A 20613-nucleotide genomic window follows, 5' to 3' on the forward strand; every position below is an offset into this window, starting at 1 on the left:
TGATATTTTGATATTGGTTGCATAGGGACTGAAAATTGATCTTCTTCACTAATGTGTCACCACCATAGCACCGTACCAGTGAATCCAATGCCGCCTTCGCCATCTTTGAATCGACAATTTTCTCAAACACCTTCGTATCTACACACTGACGGATATATAACAACACCTTCTGATCCTTCTTGTCTGTTTCACGTTGCATATTTCTTTGCACTTTTGTTGCATTTTCTACAACCGGTGTGTAACCGTCATTAACGAGACCAAGAACATCTTGAGCTCCGAATAACACATGCATCTGAATTGACCACCCACTCCAGTTCTTTCTGTCGAATACTAGAAGCTTTGTTGTCAAGCTACCGTTTTCGTCGTTTATCTTCGTTCTTCTGCAAATCACTCAGTTCTTACCAACACTCGTGTTTTCCAAACCGCGAGAATCAAGATATGTGATTCTCCTTGATTTGAACTTCAATTCAACACGAATATCAAGAACAAAATCATCACACACCTCACAAGAATCGAACCGGGCCTCTAAATATCAATTGTTGGAGTTTAACAATGAACTCCCATTAATAATGCACAAGAATCGGAGAAGATGAAGATGAAGAAATAGAGAGAGAGAGAGAGAGAGAGAGAGAGAGAGAGAAAGAACTCTATAACTAACTTTCACTATTCAGATTTTTTTAAAATTCCGTAACACATTCAACTTACTTTGGGTTTATATAGATTCACCCAAACTCGAATGCACATTAAATGAAAATGAAAATTTAAATAAAAATGTAAACTTAAATGCAAAAGAATCTCAAAACTAAACTAACTTCAATGTTGAATTACATTCATCAGCATGCAACTACATATTGAAGATTGGTAAGTTTATTCTATATCTAGTTTTTAATCATATGAGAGTTACTTACATATATAATTGTAATGAAAAATTTTATTTGATCAACTTCTATAAAAAAAGAGATTAATTGTTATGCATTGTCCGTGTAAAAAATTTACACTGTGAATACATCATAATCATCCGTTTGTGTTACTTTACATGTGATTATAATAAAAGTCAAACTTCTCTAACAAATCAATGGTTGTAATCAAGTGACAGTGTAAAATATCTTTACACCGTTATGTATTCCAATTAAATTCATAAAAAAATAAGCTTATATTGTTTAATAATTATATAATTTTATACTTAAAGCCTAAAAGATAGACTGATTTATAACAAAAGACATTATTCTTAGTATTTTCTGATCGCAAATTTTCTATCTCATTTTATTAATTATGTAAAATAAAATATTATTAGTTTTTATATATAAACACTATTCAAGTTTCTATGAATTTTTAAGAATAAATACAATTAATATATTCTAAACTATTTTTTTAATGACAAATATTATTAATAATTATTGAATAAAATTTAGGAAAATTCTTATCTACTTATAACAAAAAATTGGGTAGAGTTATTATAGAATAGATTGTCTCGAAAATTTCTCAAATTCAAAAAGTTTAATAAATAATTAAAGAGATTATTGAAATATACTATTAGTGTAACTGTTATTCAATTAAAATTAATTATTTTAACATGTAAATAAAAAATAAAAAATAAAAAATAAAAAAAAATAAAAAATTAAATCATTTTAATAATTATTTATTTATGGAAGATTTGTTGTCAATCATCAATCTGTCTGGTTTGCTTACCTTGAACTTCAGTTCTTGCAACAAATTCATCAATCAAACATCTTGAAAAGCTGACAAAGCACCACCTATGTATTCAGCTTCACAAGTTGACATTGCAAACACTAGTTCCTTCTTGGAACACCAAGAAATGATAGCTCCTAGATACATGAAGAGGTACCTTGTAGTACTTCTTTTGTCCATTATGTCACTACACCAATCAGAGTCTGAATAGCATATCAGATCAGCATCATTTGACACTCCAGATGGAAACACAATTCCATGCCTCAGAGTCCCCTTTTACATACCTCAGAATCCTGACTGCAGCTAGGTAACGTGATCACTTTTTTGGTTTACTCATGAACCTACTCACTATTACAACTGCATAACATATGTTAGGCCTGGTTTTACACAAATATCTCAGACAACCAACCAATTGTTTGAAGGTTGTAGCATCTACCTTCTCATCATCATCATCAGAGTCCAGCTTATGATTTGTCTCAGTAGGTGTCATTGTTGAATTATAATTCATCAGCTCAGAATGCAAAATCTCCATCCCTAGAAAATATACCATATTTCCTAGGTCAGTCATATCAAAAGCATTCATCAGTACCTTCTTAAACTTGTTCATCTCAAAAGTACAACTCCATGTCAGAAGTATGTCATCTACATAAAGATATACTAGAATCATATTTCCTTCAGAACTATGCCGCACATACATACCATATTCCATTTCACATTTGTTGAACCCAAAATGCTTGAAAAATGAATCAATTTTCATATTCTAAGCCCTTGGAGCTTGTTTCAGCCCGTACAAGGCTTTATGCGACTTATACACTATCCATTATTTGTTCTCTTTCAAAAATCCATGAGGTTGTAACACATAAGTTTATTCTTGCAATGGACCATTCAAAAAATATGACTTTACATCTAAATGTATTAGAGGTCAATTCATATTTGCAGCTATATCAATAACTAACCTTATGGTTTTATGTCTAGCTACAAGTGCAAACACTTCAAAGTAGTATAAACTAGAATTTTGTAGGAATCCTCTAGCTACTAACCTTGATTTATGCTTGGCATTTTAACCATCTGGATTAAACTTTATCTTGAAAACCCATCTCACATTGATGGATTTCTTGTTTTGAGGTAGAACAGTCAATTCCCATGTCTTGTGTCTTTCAATTGCTTCAAGCTCTTATTTCATGGCATTCACCCACACATTCTTCTCGAGAGCCTCATTGATGCTGACAGGTTCAGAGTCCACCATCGTGGCACTCTGTCTAACTTCCCCTTCAGATTCAATCTCAATATCATGCATCAAATTAAAGTCTACAAGTCTCATTGGTATTTGTCTAACTCTATATGACCTCTAGAACTATGTGAGGTCACCTTCAGAAGTAGGACTACCTTTAGAGGCTGGACCACCTTTAGAAGCTCCACCTTCATAAGTTCCTTCTTCAAAGGCTAGGCCACCTTTAGAGTCAGATCCATCATAAAGAGTCAAACTCATATTCAGATTCAGACTCCCCTTCAGAGTCAGGATCACCTTCAGATGCAAAATCTCCTTCATAGGAAGAATCAGACTCTTGTGCTGACACTGCACTAGTGTTGGATTGCCACTTGCTTCAATCCCATGTTTCTGATTGTTTCTCTATAACATCTCTGCTGACTTCAACTTTGTTGGTGATTGGGCAATAGAGTTTATAAGCACCTGTACCGAGGTAACCTATAAGCAACATGCCTTTGCTTAATTAATCCAATTTCCTTTTAGTAGCATCTGGTATATGTTTGTAACATACAGAACGAAACACCTTGAAATGGATGACACTTTGATTTCTTCCGATCCACTTTTCAATAGGAACTACTTCCTTTAACTTCTTCATTGGACATCTGATGAGCACATATACTGAAGTAGAAATTGCTTCACCCCACAATTGCTTAGGCAAATTCTTCTCCCTCGTCATGCTCCTTATCATGTCAAGTTGAGTTCTATTTCTCCTTTCAGCAAGACCATTATGACATGGAGTGTATGGAGCAATCACCTAATGCTCAATACCATGTTCCTCACATAATGTTTTGAACTCTGTTGACTTAAACTCACCTTCACCATCGGTTATGAGGATCTTCAACCTTTATCCACTTTGATTTTCAACCTTCACTTTGAACTTTTTAAACTCAGCAAACACCTCATGTTTGAACTTAATGAGTACTACCTATGTCATTATTGTGAACTCATCCACAAATGACATAAATTACTTGTTTCTACCAAGTGAATTTACCTCAAGTGGACCGCATACATTATAATGCACCACACCTAAAGCATGGGTTGCTCTTGGAGGAATTTTTTATGAGAATGGAAATCTTGGTTGCTTTCTTCTCATGTATATATCACATGATTTCTCCGGTGCCACAATCTTAGGAATTCCATGTACCAAATTCCTTAAACTCAGATTCCCTAAGATTCTATAGTTCATATGCCCCAATCTCTTATGCCACATATCACTTTCCCTTTAAACACTTCTTGCACTAAGGAATTTAGTGTCTGATGTTGCAACATTCACCTTGAATGTATTGTTTCTTCCTAGTTCATACTGCATAATTAACTTCTGATTACGGTCATACAACTTCAAGAGGTTGTCCTTCATGGTTACTGAAAAACCTTTTTCAATTAGTTGACTTACACTCATCAAATTGTTATTCATGCCAGGAACATACCATACATCCTTGATTAGTACAGTTTTTCCATTGTTCAACCTAACTTGACATTTCACATTCCTTTAGCATTCAGATACTCATCATCAACACATCTGATCTTAGTCCTTTTTCCAGAGTCAAAATCAACCAGCCATTGCTTGTTTCTAGTTAGGTGATTTGAGCAGCTAGTGTCCATATACCACTAGTCTACCATTGATCGATAAATATTCTCATATTCCATCAATAACACATGTTCATCATTAGAATCTACTCATTCTATGTTGGCTTCTTCACCCTTGCTAACCATGTTTGACTAACAATCAGTAGAAAAATGACCAAACTTATTGCAACTGTAGCACTGAACCTTTCTCTTGTCAAACTTCTCCTTTCCCTTCTGAACATTCTAATGTTTCATATCATAATTAGAGAGTTTTGAATTATGAACACCACCATCATACTTTTTCTTGTTCTCTATCCATGATTTCTTCTAGTTATTCTTACTAGGAGAAGCTTTTAGAGTCTGTTCTATCTCATTTTCAGAGTTTCTTTCAGTCAAACACAACTTTTGTGCCTCTAAACTACTCTGAAGCTCTTCAGTTCTCATGGTTCTAGTGTCTTTAGAGTGTTATATTTCTACAACTATGTAATCAAACAAAAGAGTAATTGATCTCAGTGCATTTTCAATGATTACTTGTTCAGAGAGTATTTCTCCACAATACTTCATCCCATTCGTAACCACAATCACTATGGTGATGTAATTAGGCACATTCTCATTGTTCTTCATGCTGAGATTTTGATATTGCTTGCATAGGGACTGGAAATTGATCTTCTTCACTAATGTGTCACCACCATAGCACCGTACCAGTGAATCCAATGTCGCCATCGTCGAATCGATAATTTTCTCAAACACCTTCGTATCTACACACTGATGGATATATAACAACGCCTTCTGATCCTTCTTGTCAGTTTCACGTTGCACATTTCTTTGCGCTTTTGTTGCATTTTATACAACCGGTGTGTAATCGTCATTGACGAGACCAAGAACATCTTGAGCTCTGAATAACACATGCATCTGAATTGACCACCGATTCCAGTTCTTTCCGTCGAATACTGGAAGCTTTGTGTTCAAGCTACCGTTTTCGTCGTTCATCTTCGTTCTTCTGCAAATCACTCAGTTCTTACCAACACTCATGTTTTCCAAACCGCGAGAATCAAGATCTGTGATTCTCCTTGATTTGAACTTCAATTCAACACGAATATCAAGAACAAAATCATCACACACCTCACAAGAATCAAATTGGAGCTCTAAATATCAATTGTTGGAGTTCAATAATGAACTTCTATTAACAATGCACAAGAATTTGAGAAGATGAAGAGAGAGAGAGAGAGAGAGAGAGAGAGAGAGAGAGAGAGAGAGAACTCTGTAACTAACTTTCACTATTCAATTTTTTTTTTTAAATTCCGTTACACATTCAACTTACTTTGGGCTTATATATTTTCACCCAAACTCGAATGCACATTAAATGAAAATTCAAATTTAAATACAAATGTAAACTTAAATGCAAAAGAATCTCAAAACTAAACTAACTTAAATGTTGAATTACATTCATCAGCATGCAACTACATATTGAAGATTGGTAAGTTTATTCTATATCTAGTTTTTAATCATACGAGAGTTACTTACATACATAATTGTAATGAAAAATTTCATTTGATCAACTTCTATAAAAAAAAAGATTAATTGTTATGCATTGTCCGTGTAAAAAAATTTACACTGTGAATACATCACAATCATCCGTTTGTGTTACTTTACATGTGATTATAATAAAAGTCAAACTTCTCTAACAAACCAATGTTGTAATCAAGTGACAGTGTAAAATATTTTTACACCGTTATGTATTCCAATTAAATTCATAAAAAAATAAACTTATATTGTTTAATAATTATATAATTTTATACTTAAAGCCTAAAAGATAGACTGATTTATAACAAAAGACATTATTCTTAGTATTTTCTGATCGCAAATTTTCTATCTCATTTTATTAATTATGTAAAATAAAATATTATTAGTTTTTATATATAAACACTATTCAAGTTTCTATGAATTTTTAAGAATAAATACAATTAATATATTCTAAACTATTTTTTTAATGACAAATATTATTAATAATTATTGAATAAAATTTAGGAAAATTCTTATCTACTTATAACAAAAAATTGGGTAGAGTTATTATAGAATAGATTGTCTCGAAAATTTCTCAAATTCAAAAAATTTAATAAATAATTAAAGAGATTATTGAAATATACTATTAGTGTAACTGTTATTCAATTAAAACTAATTATTTTAACATGTAAATATAAAATTAAAAATAAAAAATAAAAAAAAATAAAAAATTAAATCATTTTAATAATTATTTATTTCATATAATGACGAATGATTTTATACTAACGGTATATTTTAATTAATCATATATGATAAAATTAAATAGTATTAAATAATTGGTTGAAACATGTGTAGAGAAGTTATCGCATAAAATTTATCTAAGAATTGCCAGATAAACATTGTTATGTAATATAATTCTGTAACTGTAATATTGTTTCTAAGGTAAATGAAACATGAAACACACGGTGTTACAGATGCTTCAATCTTTACCAAAACATGATTTGTCTAAGTCGGTGAATAAAACAAGCACAAAGTGTATTGAGGCTGGCATGGTATGCATGGTATAAAAGAGAGAATCACATTACTTTATTTATGTAACTGATTTGTTCACACTATTATTCACATACTCACGTTTAAATGACTCGCATATTAATTTGAAATTAAATTTTGCTGTCAAATAGAACATTATACAAATAGTCGAGTCTTCCTTTAAGCATAGTTTCTGCCTCGGATCACCTCTATAAATTTCAACCATTTTCAGAAGCTAAATATCATAAACATTTTCAATAATAGTCTCTTGCAATACCAAAAAAATGGCGGCAAAATTTTCAGTTCCAATCAAAATCATCTCCTTCTCAATATTACTTTTCATAACCATTAACATAGTTAATGGTCAAGCTCAACCAAATCAATCAACCTTGGTGTTCTACCTACAAGATGTCGGAAAAGGACCTAAAGCGACCGTTTCACCGGTTATAGGCATCAATGGCAAGGTTTGGTCATACAACACATTTGGAACAATATTTGTTGTTGATGATCCTGTTACATTAAGTCCTAGTCCATTTTCAACTCTAATTGGAAAGGCTCAAGGTACAATCACAGTAACTTCTCAAGATGGCGCAAATGTGAACATAGTTTTGTCAATTGTGTTTAACGATGTGCAATATGCTGGTAGCACTTTAGAAATTCAAGGTACAAGTCGTCAACGTGATAATTTAAGAGAGCTTGGTGTTGTTTCTGGAACGGGAAGATTTCGATTTGCAAGAGGGTTTGCTGTGTTTGAAACTATATCTTATGATCCTACAAGTAGTGAGTCTGTTATTAGGTTGACTGTAACCTTGGCAATACCTTAAAAACTTATGTATTATTACATGGTTAATGCTTGTTAAAATAGTCATATGGATGTATGATCATGCAAGCTTCATATATGTACCAATAAACTAAAATCAAATAGCAATATATGAACATCTTATCTTATTAGTTATATACTTTTATTAGTCTTATATTTTATTCCTGGTCCAACATGGATGGTGATAATATAGAATAGTTGTAAAATATTTAATCGGTTAAATTGCACGTCAATATGTTTAATGCCATGTGATTTTAAAATTCTAAATCTCACGTTTTTTTTGGCAAGTTGTGTTGAACATAAAGAGACAGTGAAGAATAATGAGATGATTTGTCCGACAACTTAACAACATTATAGTTGAAACTATCCAAGGAAACTTATTGTAACTAACCTAACTATTTTCAGTTATATAATTAGGAGTTAGTTATGCTACTCTAACTAATTGTAACTAATATAAATAGTAGTTCATTATTCTCTCTTAGTAGATTTGTGTAATAGTTTCTTATGATCAATGCCATGAACCTTGTTTCATCTTCTTCAATTGAGTCGTAGTTTCTCCTTTTACATGGTATCATCAACATTTGAATCTTTCTCCATCATTTCTGCTGCTTACACAAATCTCATCAATTTCAGTTGAATTCATTTTTCTTCCTCGTTCTTTTCATATCAATTCATCTAATCTTCTTTCTTCTTCCTTTCTACTTCAACAATATCAGTTGAAAACCCTTCAAGCTCAGATAAAGTACCTACTACCATTTCAAATCTAAACAAGGGATATCAAAATGATACTCTCAATCCCTATTTCATGCACCCAAATGAAAATCCTGGACGGGTGTTAGTTACTCCTTTTCTGAATGCAAGAAATTATCATTCTTGGTCAAGGTCCATGACTATGGTGCTCCGATCCAAGAACAATTTACATTTCATCAACGGTTCACTACCAAGACTACCAGACGAAGATCGTGACTCTATCACATGGATCATTGCAACACCATGATTATGTCATAGTTAAATAACTCTGTTGATTCTGAGATTTCACAGAGCATCTTGTGGATGGAAATCACATCCAACATTTTGAAAGAGCTCAAGGATCAGTTCTATCATGGTGATGTGTTCAGAATCTCAGATATCCAAGAAGAAATATGCACTCTCAAGCAAGGTGATTCTTCAATTTCTTCATATTATACCAAATTGAAAAGGCTATGGCAAGAGTTAGACAATTTCAGACCTATTCCTACATGTGATTGTAACATTTCTTGCATAATGATTGATAAAATTCGTAGTTATAAGGATTCTGATCAAGATATCATATTCTTAAAAGGTTTCAATTATCAATTTGCTCCTGTTAGATCCCAAATAATGTTAATGGACCCATTCCCTAATATTTTTAAAGTTTATTCCTTACTTGTTTAACAAGAAAGACATCTCATTGCACCTATCAATGAATCCAAATTGCTAGCTTTTCCCAATAATCAATATCAAAGAAGATGAAATACTCTTTTTTGTGGCAAGAACAATATAGAAGGTAGATCCTTCAATGGTAGAGGTAGAGGGTCAAGGGTTTTCACTCATTTTGGAATGACAAATCACCCCATTGATACTTGTTTCAAAAAACATGGATACCCTCCTCATTAACAGCCACACCAAAGTCACATCAATAATGTCAACAATTCACCCTATGATAATCATCAAGAAATTGATGATCAATCAGATCCACCTGAAGATTCGAATCAGGACCAATCAACAAATTCATTCAGTTTTACTCCTAATCGACATAAAGCTCTCTTAGCTTTACTCCAGCAAGCATCTTTAACAAATTCTCAATGTGTTAATCAAACCATTACTCAGTCTAACCCATTACATGTATTGTCTTCACTTTACCTCCATCTGTCAAAACTACATATTTCCTTCTTGAAACTTGTTCCACTGACCATGTTTTCTATTCTCGACATTTCTTTACATGTTTGAAAAGAATTTCTCCTATCACAATCAAACTACCAAATGGTTCTTTAGTTACCACTGAATTTGCAGGAACTATTATTTTTATTCAGATTTTATGCTGACTCATGTTCTATACATGCCAAAATTTTCATTTAATCTCATTTTAGTTCCAAAATTGACTCACAACCTTCAATCTCAACTCACTTTTGACCATTCTACTTGTGTCATAAAGAAATCTCACTGCAGGAAGATGATGGGTACAACTGATTTAAGAGGTAGCATATACATTCTCAATTAACCCCAAGTTGCAATTCCTCTACCACCACATCATTCCAATAATGTTCTAGTTAATTCTCTCATATGTCAGCATAACACCTGTAATACTTCTGTTGATAGGCATGATAATCTACATGCTACTACTTGTAATATTTGGCATTTGAGGCTTGACCATCCCTCACATGAAAAACTATTTGAAATGCATAAAGTTTTTCCTTTTGTCCAAACTGTACAAAGTATTTCACCTTGTGATGCGTGTTTTTATGCCAAGCAAAAAAGATTGCCATTTCCACACAGCAATCATAAGTCAGTTGACATTTTTTACTTAGTCTATATGGACATATGGGGTCCATTGTATATTCCATCACTTTATGGCCATATGTAACACCCCAAATAAAGTAAAAGAATTATTTAATTAAGTTAATAATATATTTAATAATTTAATTAAATAAATTGAATTATTGGATTATTATTATTATTTTGGAATAATAATTATTATTGGAAAATATATAAGTGGAATAAGAGAAAAGGTTTTCATTTTTTGGAAAAGGTTCTTTTACGTGAAAACTGAGAAGCTGCAGAGAAGAGGAAAAGGGCAAAGAGCTGTAGAGCAAAGGTTGGAGAACGGAAAAGCTTGAAGCTCGAAGAGTTGCCGGATTGTTAAGGTAAGGGGGGTTTATCGTCGTTTAATGGGTATTATCGATTAACATGTAATGGGTAGTGATAAGCCGTCGATTGACCCTAATTGGGATTTAGAATGCTGAGAAATTATGTTGAATAAGTTGTATTAAAGCTGAAATTGAATTTGTGTTTGAGTGTATTGTGAATTTCTGAGCGTATAGCTTTTTACGGAAGTTGAATCGGAGGTCCGGAAGTCCTCCAACGGCGGAAAATGCGGAAACTCTGCATTCTGCCTTGTGTTAGCGCAGGAACTGCTGTTTCGCCTGCGTTAACCGGTTAACCCAGAGTGTTAACCGGTTAACACTGTTATAAATTGTGAAAAATGTTGAGTTTTGCCTGCGTTAACCGGTTAACCTATAGCGTTAACCGGTTAACACTGTTGCGTTTTGCCTGGAAGTGTAATTTTCCTGCGTTAACCGGTTAACCTATAGCGTTAACCGGTTAACACTGTTGCAGTATGTAAAAATGGTTGATTTTTATGATGTAAGTGTAATTGGTGATTGGCCTATTGTATCCAATTGTGATAAATAAATTCGTGGAGTCTATGTTGCGAAATGTTGATGCAAATATGTTGATAAGTTGTTTTTGTGGAAAATATTAAGTTGTAGGCTGATGAGCCAAAGTTGAATATAAGTTGTTTTGTTGAAAATGCTGAGTTGTAGGCTGATGAGCCAAAGTTGATTTTTAAGTTGTTGTTGCTGAAAAAGCTGTTATGTTGTCGTTGTTATTATGTTGTGGAACTTCAAGTCGTACATGCCATATACATTCATATGCATTAAGTCGGGGCTTTTGCTCACACCACGTTGGCCTGGATTGGCAAAATTTTGGGGCTTTTGCTCACACCACGTTGGCCTGGATTGGCAAAGATTTTAAGTTGAAAGTTGAAGGCTTATGCCTTGATGCCCACTAAACTGGCAATGATTTTAAGTTGGGAGTTTTACTCCAAATGGTACCACATGCATGAAGAGTCGAGTCTCATTTGAGTTGCATTTACGTTGTGTTTGAATATGATGTTGAGTTGAATATGCTGCTACCGAATGCATGATATGATGTGGGTGATTAACGTGTAAAGTTACTTAACATAACATGATGATTTATAATATTTGTTATATCGATTGAGGAACTCACCCTTACAGTTATATTTTTCAGGTAACGAGCAGTGAGTTGAGTAGAAGCTAGTGCTTGAAGTCTAGAGTGGTTTTAGTGGGTCATGCTCTGATAGATGTAACATCGGGACGGGATGTTTTATTTGTTGAATAAATGTTAATTTTAAGATATTACAGATGTTGAATGTTTCTATCCGCTGCGAATTTTTAAAGAAGTGTTTATGTTGAATTAAATAATGAGCATGATTGATTTTTACGGTGAATTATGTGAAGTATTATGTGACACCCTTGGTGCATGATTACTCTGATATTGATTTATATGCTGTTGTTTTAATTAAATATTTGGGGTATTTAGAAGGGTGTTACATTAGTGGTATCAGAGCAGGTCGGTCTGTCCGGCCAGTTGTCGTGTCGTTACTGTCTAACAATTGTGTAATTGTTATTAATCTAACGTTAAGTTGTGTTGGATTGTTAAGTTGAAATGGCTGGAAGGAATGACGCTGCAATGGCTGCCGCAATGCAAGCAATGGCACAAGCGGTGCAGAACTTGCCAAATGCTGGTGGTGATGCTGGGTCACGTAGCTTGGCGACTTTTCAGAGAGAGAATCCGCCGGTGTTTAAAGGGAAGCATGATCCAGATGCAGCCTTGGGATGGTTGAAAGAGATTGAGAGAATCTTCCGTGTTATGGATTGCACTCCAGCTCAGAAGGTTCGGTATGGTACTCACATGCTAGCAGTCGAAGCTGATGACTGGTGGCTAGAGACTCACGAGAGGTTGACCGTGGCAGGTGAAGTCATTACTTGGGATGTATTCCGTAGGGAATTTCTGAGGAAGTATTATCCGGAAGATGTCCGTGGTAAGAAGGAAATTGAATTCCTTGAGCTGAAGCAAGGAAACATGTCTGTCACTGATTATGCTGCGAAATTTGTGGAGTTGTCCAAATTTTATCCTCATTACACTGGTGGTGGTGCCGAATTTTCGAAGTGCATCAAGTTTGAGAACGGATTGCGCTCTGAAATTAAGAAGGCTGTTGGGTATCAGAAGATACGCATTTTTACTGATTTGGTTGATAGCTGCAGGATATTTGAAGAAGACAATAATGCTCATTACAAGATTGTCAGTGACCGCAGAGGCAAGCAACATCAAAACCGTGGCAAGCCGTATGATGTTCCAGCTGGAAAAGGGAGACAAAGAGCTGCTCCGGCTCAGAGAGCTAGTGGGGGAGGTGCTCCTACTGGTATAGTTTGCTTCAAGTGTGGTCAGGCTGGTCATAAGAGTAATGTATGCACTGCTGAAGTAAAGAGGTGTTTTCGCTGTGGTAAGATTGGCCATGCAATAGCTGATTGCAAGCACAAGGAAGTGATTTGTTTTAATTGCGGAGAAGAAGGGCATATTGGAAGTCAGTGTCAGAAGTCGAAGAAAGGGAATCAGTCAGGAGGCAAGGTCTTTGCTTTATCGGGTTCTGAGACTTCTGCAGATGATCGTTTGATCCGAGGTACGTGTTATATTAATGGCTTTCCTCTTGTAGCTATTATTGACACAGGTGCGACTCATTCCTTTATATCCTTGGATTGTGCTGTGAAACTTAAGTTAGAGATATCTGAGATGTTTGGTAGTATGGTAATTGATACTCCTGCGAAGGGTTCAGTGACTACTACTTCGGTTTGTTTAAACTGTCCTTTGAGTATTTTTGGTAGAGACTTTGGGATGGACCTAGTGTGCCTTCCACTAGTGCAGATTGATGTTATTCTGGGTATGAACTGGTTGGTGTTTAACCGAGTTTCTATCAATTGTTTTGATAAGACTGTGATATTTCCTGAGAGTGAGGAAGGAAAGAGTTTGTTTCTATCAGCGAGACAAGTGGATGAGGAAGTAGCTGATGGGGCAGAGTTGTTTATGCTGTTAGCGACTTTGGAGGCTAAAGATAAACTGATGATTTGCGATCTAGCTGTGGTGTGTGATTTTCCTGATGTGTTTCCGGAAGAAGTGAATGAGTTACCGCCAGAGCGTGAAGTTGAGTTCTCGATTGAATTGGTACCTGGTACTAGACCGATATCGATGGCTCCGTACCGTATGTCTGCTGTTGAGTTAGCTGAATTGAAAAGTCAGTTGGAAGATTTGTTGGATAAGAAGTTTATTCGTCCAAGTGTGTCACCGTGGGGTGCACCAGTGTTGTTGGTTAAGAAGAAGGAAGGTACTATGAGGTTGTGTGTGGACTACAGGCAACTGAATAAAGTGACGATCAAGAATCGGTATCCTTTGCCGAGGATTGATGATTTGATGGATCAGTTGGTTGGTGCAAGTGTGTTCAGTAAAATAGATTTGAGATCTGGGTATCATCAGATCCGTGTGAAAACAGAGGATATTCAGAAGACTGCTTTCAGAACAAGGTATGGACATTATGAGTATTCTGTAATGCCTTTTGGTGTGACTAATGCACCTGGAGTATTTATGGAGTGTATGAATAGGATTTTCCATCCGTACCTAGACAAGTTTGTTGTGGTGTTTATTGATGATATTTTGGTGTATTCGAAATCTGAAGAAGAGCATGCTGAACATTTGAGAGTGGTTTTAGAAGTCCTACGAGAAAAGAAGTTATTTGCTAAATTGTCCAAGTGCGAATTTTGGTTAGGAGAGGTAAGTTTTCTTGGTCATGTGATTTCAAGAGGTGGTGTGGCTGTTGATCCTTCTAAGATAGAAGCGGTATCTAAGTGGGAAGCTCCGAAGTCTGTTGCTGAGATTCGAAGTTTTCTTGGTTTGGCTGGTTATTATAGGAAGTTCATTGAGGGATTTTCTAAGTTGGCGTTACCGTTGACGATGTTGACTAGAAAGGGGCAAGCGTTTGTTTGGGACTCAAAATGTGAAGAAGGTTTCCAAGAGCTAAAGAGAAGGTTGACTACTGCTCCTATTCTGATATTACCGAGTTCGTCGGAATCATTTGAAGTTTATTGCGATGCTTCATTGTTGGGTTTGGGTGGCGTGTTGATGCAGAATAAGCAGGTTATAGCTTATGCTTCAAGACAGCTGAGGGTTCATGAGAGGAACTATCCGACGCACGATTTAGAGTTGGCAGCTGTGGTGTTTGTTCTGAAGTTATGGAGACATTACTTGTACGGGTCAAGATTTGAGGTTTTCAGTGACCACAAAAGTTTAAAGTATTTGTTTGATCAGAAAGAGCTGAATATGAGGCAGAGAAGATGGTTAGAGTTTCTGAAGGATTATGACTTTGGGTTGAATTACCATCCGGGTAAAGCAAACGTAGTGGCTGATGCATTGAGTCGGAAATCATTACATATGTCTATGTTAATGGTTAAGGAATTGGATTTAATTGAACAGTTTAGAGACTTGAGTTTGGTGTGTGAGAGTACTCACAATAGTGTTAAATTGGGAATGTTGAAGTTGACGAGTGGTATTCTGGATGAGATCAGAGAGGGTCAGAAATCTGATATGCTTTTGGTTGATAAGTTGACTCTAGTGAATCAAGGTCAAGGTGGCGAATTCAGAGTTGATGAGAATGGTATTTTGAAGTTTGGTAGTCGGGTGTGTATTCCGGATGTTACCGAGCTTAAGAAGAGTATTCTTGAGGAAGGACATCGTAGTGGTCTGAGTATTCATCCTGGAGCTACGAAGATGTATCATGATTTGAAGAAGTTATTTTGGTGGCCGGGAATGAAAAGAGAAATTGCGAGTTTTGTCTATTCTTGTTTGACTTGTCAGAAGTCAAAGATTGAGCATCAGAAGCCGTCTGGGCTAATGCAACCGTTGGCTATTCCAGAGTGGAAGTGGGATAGTATCAGTATGGATTTTGTTTCTGGTTTACCGAGGACAAGTAAGAATTTTGAAGCTATTTGGGTGATTGTTGACAGATTAACAAAGTCGGCTCATTTCATTCCGATTAGAATGGATTATCCGTTAGAAAAATTGGCTGAGTTGTATATTGAGAAGATTGTAAGTTTGCATGGTATTCCGTCGAGTATTGTTTCGGACAGAGATCCTAGATTTACATCGAAGTTCTGGGAAGGTTTGCAGAGAGCTTTGGGAACTAAGCTGAGATTGAGTTCTGCATATCATCCGCAGACTGACGGTCAGACTGAGAGGACGATTCAGTCATTAGAAGATCTTTTGAGAGCTTGTGTTTTGGAAAAAGGAGGTGGTTGGGATTGTTATTTACCGTTGATTGAGTTTACCTACAACAATAGTTTTCATTCGAGCATTGGTATGGCGCCGTTTGAAGCTTTGTATGGTAGGAGATGTCGGACACCGTTATGTTGGTGTGAGTCCGGTGAGAGTGATGTGGTCGGACCGGAAATTGTTCAACAGACTACAGAAAAGATTAAGATGATTCAGGAGAAGATGAGGATGGCTCAGAGTCGTCAGAAGAGTTATCATGACAAGAGGAGGAAGTCACTTGAGTTTCAAGAGGGAGATCATGTGTTTCTTCGTGTTACTCCGATAACAGGTGTTGGTCGGGCTTTGAAGTCGAAGAAGTTGACACCTCGATTTATTGGTCCTTATCAGATTTTAGAGAGGATAGGAGAGGTAGCCTATCGTATCGCTTTACCGCCGTCACTTGCGAATTTGCATGAGGTTTTTCATGTGTCTCAGTTGAGGAGGTACATTCATGATCCGTCGCATGTAGTCCAAGTGGATGATGTACAGGTGAGAGATAACCTGACTATTGAAACATCGCCTATGAGGATCGAGGATCGAGAGTTGAAGCAGTTGCGGGGTAAAGAGATTGCCTTAGTGAAGGTAGCTTGGGGAGGACCAGCAGGTGGCAATGTGACTTGGGAACTGGAGAGTCAGATGAAGGAGTCCTATCCAGAGTTATTTGTTTGAGGTATGTTTTCGAGGACGAAAACTCTTTTAGTAGGGGAGAGTTGTAACACCCCAAATAAAGTAAAAGAATTATTTAATTAAGTTAATAATATATTTAATAATTTAATTAAATAAATTGAATTATTGGATTATTATTATTATTTTGGAATAATAATTATTATTGGAAAATATATAAGTGGAATAAGAGAAAGGTTTTCATTTTTTGGAAAAGGTTCTTTTACGTGAAAACTGAGAAGCTGCAGAGAAGAGGAAAAGGGCAAAGAGCTGTAGAGCAAAGGTTGGAGAACGGAAAAGCTTGAAGCTCGAAGAGTTGCCGGATTGTTAAGGTAAGGGGGTTTATCGTCGTTTAATGGGTATTATCGATTAACATGTAATGGGTAGTGATAAGCCGTCGATTGACCCTAATTGGGATTTAGAATGCTGAGAAATTATGTTGAATAAGTTGTATTAAAGCTGAAATTGAATTTGTGTTTGAGTGTATTGTGAATTTCTGAGCGTATAGCTTTTTACGGAAGTTGAATCGGAGGTCCGGAAGTCCTCCAACGGCGGAAAATGCGGAAACTCTGCATTCTGCCTTGTGTTAGCGCAGGAACTGCTGTTTCGCCTGCGTTAACCGGTTAACCCAGAGTGTTAACCGGTTAACACTGTTATAAATTGTGAAAAATGTTGAGTTTTGCCTGCGTTAACCGGTTAACCTATAGCGTTAACCGGTTAACACTGTTGCGTTTTGCCTGGAAGTGTAATTTTCCTGCGTTAACCGGTTAACCTATAGCGTTAACCGGTTAACACTGTTGCAGTATGTAAAAATGGTTGATTTTTATGATGTAAGTGTAATTGGTGATTGGCCTATTGTATCCAATTGTGATAAATAAATTCGTGGAGTCTATGTTGCGAAATGTTGATGCAAATATGTTGATAAGTTGTTTTTGTGGAAAATATTAAGTTGTAGGCTGATGAGCCAAAGTTGAATATAAGTTGTTTTGTTGAAAATGCTGAGTTGTAGGCTGATGAGCCAAAGTTGATTTTTAAGTTGTTGTTGCTGAAAAAGCTGTTATGTTGTCGTTGTTATTATGTTGTGGAACTTCAAGTCGTACATGCCATATACATTCATATGCATTAAGTCGGGGCTTTTGCTCACACCACGTTGGCCTGGATTGGCAAAATTTTGGGGCTTTTGCTCACACCACGTTGGCCTGGATTGGCAAAGATTTTAAGTTGAAAGTTGAAGGCTTATGCCTTGATGCCCACTAAACTGGCAATGATTTTAAGTTGGGAGTTTTACTCCAAATGGTACCACATGCATGAAGAGTCGAGTCTCATTTGAGTTGCATTTACGTTGTGTTTGAATATGATGTTGAGTTGAATATGCTGCTACCGAATGCATGATATGATGTGGGTGATTAACGTGTAAAGTTACTTAACATAACATGATGATTTATAATATTTGTTATATCGATTGAGGAACTCACCCTTACAGTTATATTTTTCAGGTAACGAGCAGTGAGTTGAGTAGAAGCTAGTGCTTGAAGTCTAGAGTGGTTTTAGTGGGTCATGCTCTGATAGATGTAACATCGGGACGGGATGTTTTATTTGTTGAATAAATGTTAATTTTAAGATATTACAGATGTTGAATGTTTCTATCCGCTGCGAATTTTTAAAGAAGTGTTTATGTTGAATTAAATAATGAGCATGATTGATTTTTACGGTGAATTATGTGAAGTATTATGTGACACCCTTGGTGCATGATTACTCTGATATTGATTTATATGCTGTTGTTTTAATTAAATATTTGGGGTATTTAGAAGGGTGTTACATTAGTGGTATCAGAGCAGGTCGGTCTGTCCGGCCAGTTGTCGTGTCGTTACTGTCTAACAATTGTGTAATTGTTATTAATCTAACGTTAAGTTGTGTTGGATTGTTAAGTTGAAATGGCTGGAAGGAATGACGCTGCAATGGCTGCCGCAATGCAAGCAATGGCACAAGCGGTGCAGAACTTGCCAAATGCTGGTGGTGATGCTGGGTCACGTAGCTTGGCGACTTTTCAGAGAGAGAATCCGCCGGTGTTTAAAGGGAAGCATGATCCAGATGCAGCCTTGGGATGGTTGAAAGAGATTGAGAGAATCTTCCGTGTTATGGATTGCACTCCAGCTCAGAAGGTTCGGTATGGTACTCACATGCTAGCAGTCGAAGCTGATGACTGGTGGCTAGAGACTCACGAGAGGTTGACCGTGGCAGGTGAAGTCATTACTTGGGATGTATTCCGTAGGGAATTTCTGAGGAAGTATTATCCGGAAGATGTCCGTGGTAAGAAGGAAATTGAATTCCTTGAGCTGAAGCAAGGAAACATGTCTGTCACTGATTATGCTGCGAAATTTGTGGAGTTGTCCAAATTTTATCCTCATTACACTGGTGGTGGTGCCGAATTTTCGAAGTGCATCAAGTTTGAGAACGGATTGCGCTCTGAAATTAAGAAGGCTGTTGGGTATCAGAAGATACGCATTTTTACTGATTTGGTTGATAGCTGCAGGATATTTGAAGAAGACAATAATGCTCATTACAAGATTGTCAGTGACCGCAGAGGCAAGCAACATCAAAACCGTGGCAAGCCGTATGATGTTCCAGCTGGAAAAGGGAGACAAAGAGCTGCTCCGGCTCAGAGAGCTAGTGGGGGAGGTGCTCCTACTGGTATAGTTTGCTTCAAGTGTGGTCAGGCTGGTCATAAGAGTAATGTATGCACTGCTGAAGTAAAGAGGTGTTTTCGCTGTGGTAAGATTGGCCATGCAATAGCTGATTGCAAGCACAAGGAAGTGATTTGTTTTAATTGCGGAGAAGAAGGGCATATTGGAAGTCAGTGTCAGAAGCCGAAGAAAGGGAATCAGTCAGGAGGCAAGGTCTTTGCTTTATCGGGTTCTGAGACTTCTGCAGATGATCGTTTGATCCGAGGTACGTGTTATATTAATGGCTTTCCTCTTGTAGCTATTATTGACACAGGTGCGACTCATTCCTTTATATCCTTGGATTGTGCTGTGAAACTTAAGTTAGAGATATCTGAGATGTTTGGTAGTATGGTAATTGATACTCCTGCGAAGGGTTCAGTGACTACTACTTCGGTTTGTTTAAACTGTCCTTTGAGTATTTTTGGTAGAGACTTTGGGATGGACCTAGTGTGCCTTCCACTAGTGCAGATTGATGTTATTCTGGGTATGAACTGGTTGGTGTTTAACCGAGTTTCTATCAATTGTTTTGATAAGACTGTGATATTTCCTGAGAGTGAGGAAGGAAAGAGTTTGTTTCTATCAGCGAGACAAGTGGATGAGGAAGTAGCTGATGGGGCAGAGTTGTTTATGCTGTTAGCGACTTTGGAGGCTAAAGATAAACTGATGATTTGCGATCTAGCTGTGGTGTGTGATTTTCCTGATGTGTTTCCGGAAGAAGTGAATGAGTTACCGCCAGAGCGTGAAGTTGAGTTCTCGATTGAATTGGTACCTGGTACTAGACCGATATCGATGGCTCCGTACCGTATGTCTGCTGTTGAGTTAGCTGAATTGAAAAGTCAGTTGGAAGATTTGTTGGATAAGAAGTTTATTCGTCCGAGTGTGTCACCGTGGGGTGCACCAGTGTTGTTGGTTAAGAAGAAGGAAGGTACTATGAGGTTGTGTGTGGACTACAGGCAACTGAATAAAGTGACGATCAAGAATCGGTATCCTTTGCCGAGGATTGATGATTTGATGGATCAGTTGGTTGGTGCAAGTGTGTTCAGTAAAATAGATTTGAGATCTGGGTATCATCAGATCCGTGTGAAAACAGAGGATATTCAGAAGACTGCTTTCAGAACAAGGTATGGACATTATGAGTATTCTGTAATGCCTTTTGGTGTGACTAATGCACCTGGAGT

General features: G+C 36.4%; 1 protein-coding gene across 1 annotated transcript in view; it reads left to right on the plus strand.

The window, feature by feature from the left end:
- The window catches only part of LOC127100788 (pterocarpan synthase 1), a 121893-nt gene extending 113884 nt beyond the window's left edge, over positions 1–8009 (plus strand). Inside the window, exon 3 of the mRNA XM_051038063.1 lies at positions 7616–8009. Within this exon, the coding sequence (XP_050894020.1) occupies positions 7616–7878 (263 nt within the window). The 3' untranslated portion in view covers positions 7879–8009. The remainder of the gene's footprint in view (positions 1–7615) is intronic.
- The last annotated feature ends 12604 nt before the right edge of the window (positions 8010–20613 follow it).

Source organism: Lathyrus oleraceus, chromosome 7 (genome assembly GCF_024323335.1).
Source record: "Lathyrus oleraceus cultivar Zhongwan6 chromosome 7, CAAS_Psat_ZW6_1.0, whole genome shotgun sequence".
In the NCBI taxonomy this organism is placed as follows: domain Eukaryota; kingdom Viridiplantae; phylum Streptophyta; class Magnoliopsida; order Fabales; family Fabaceae; genus Lathyrus; species Lathyrus oleraceus.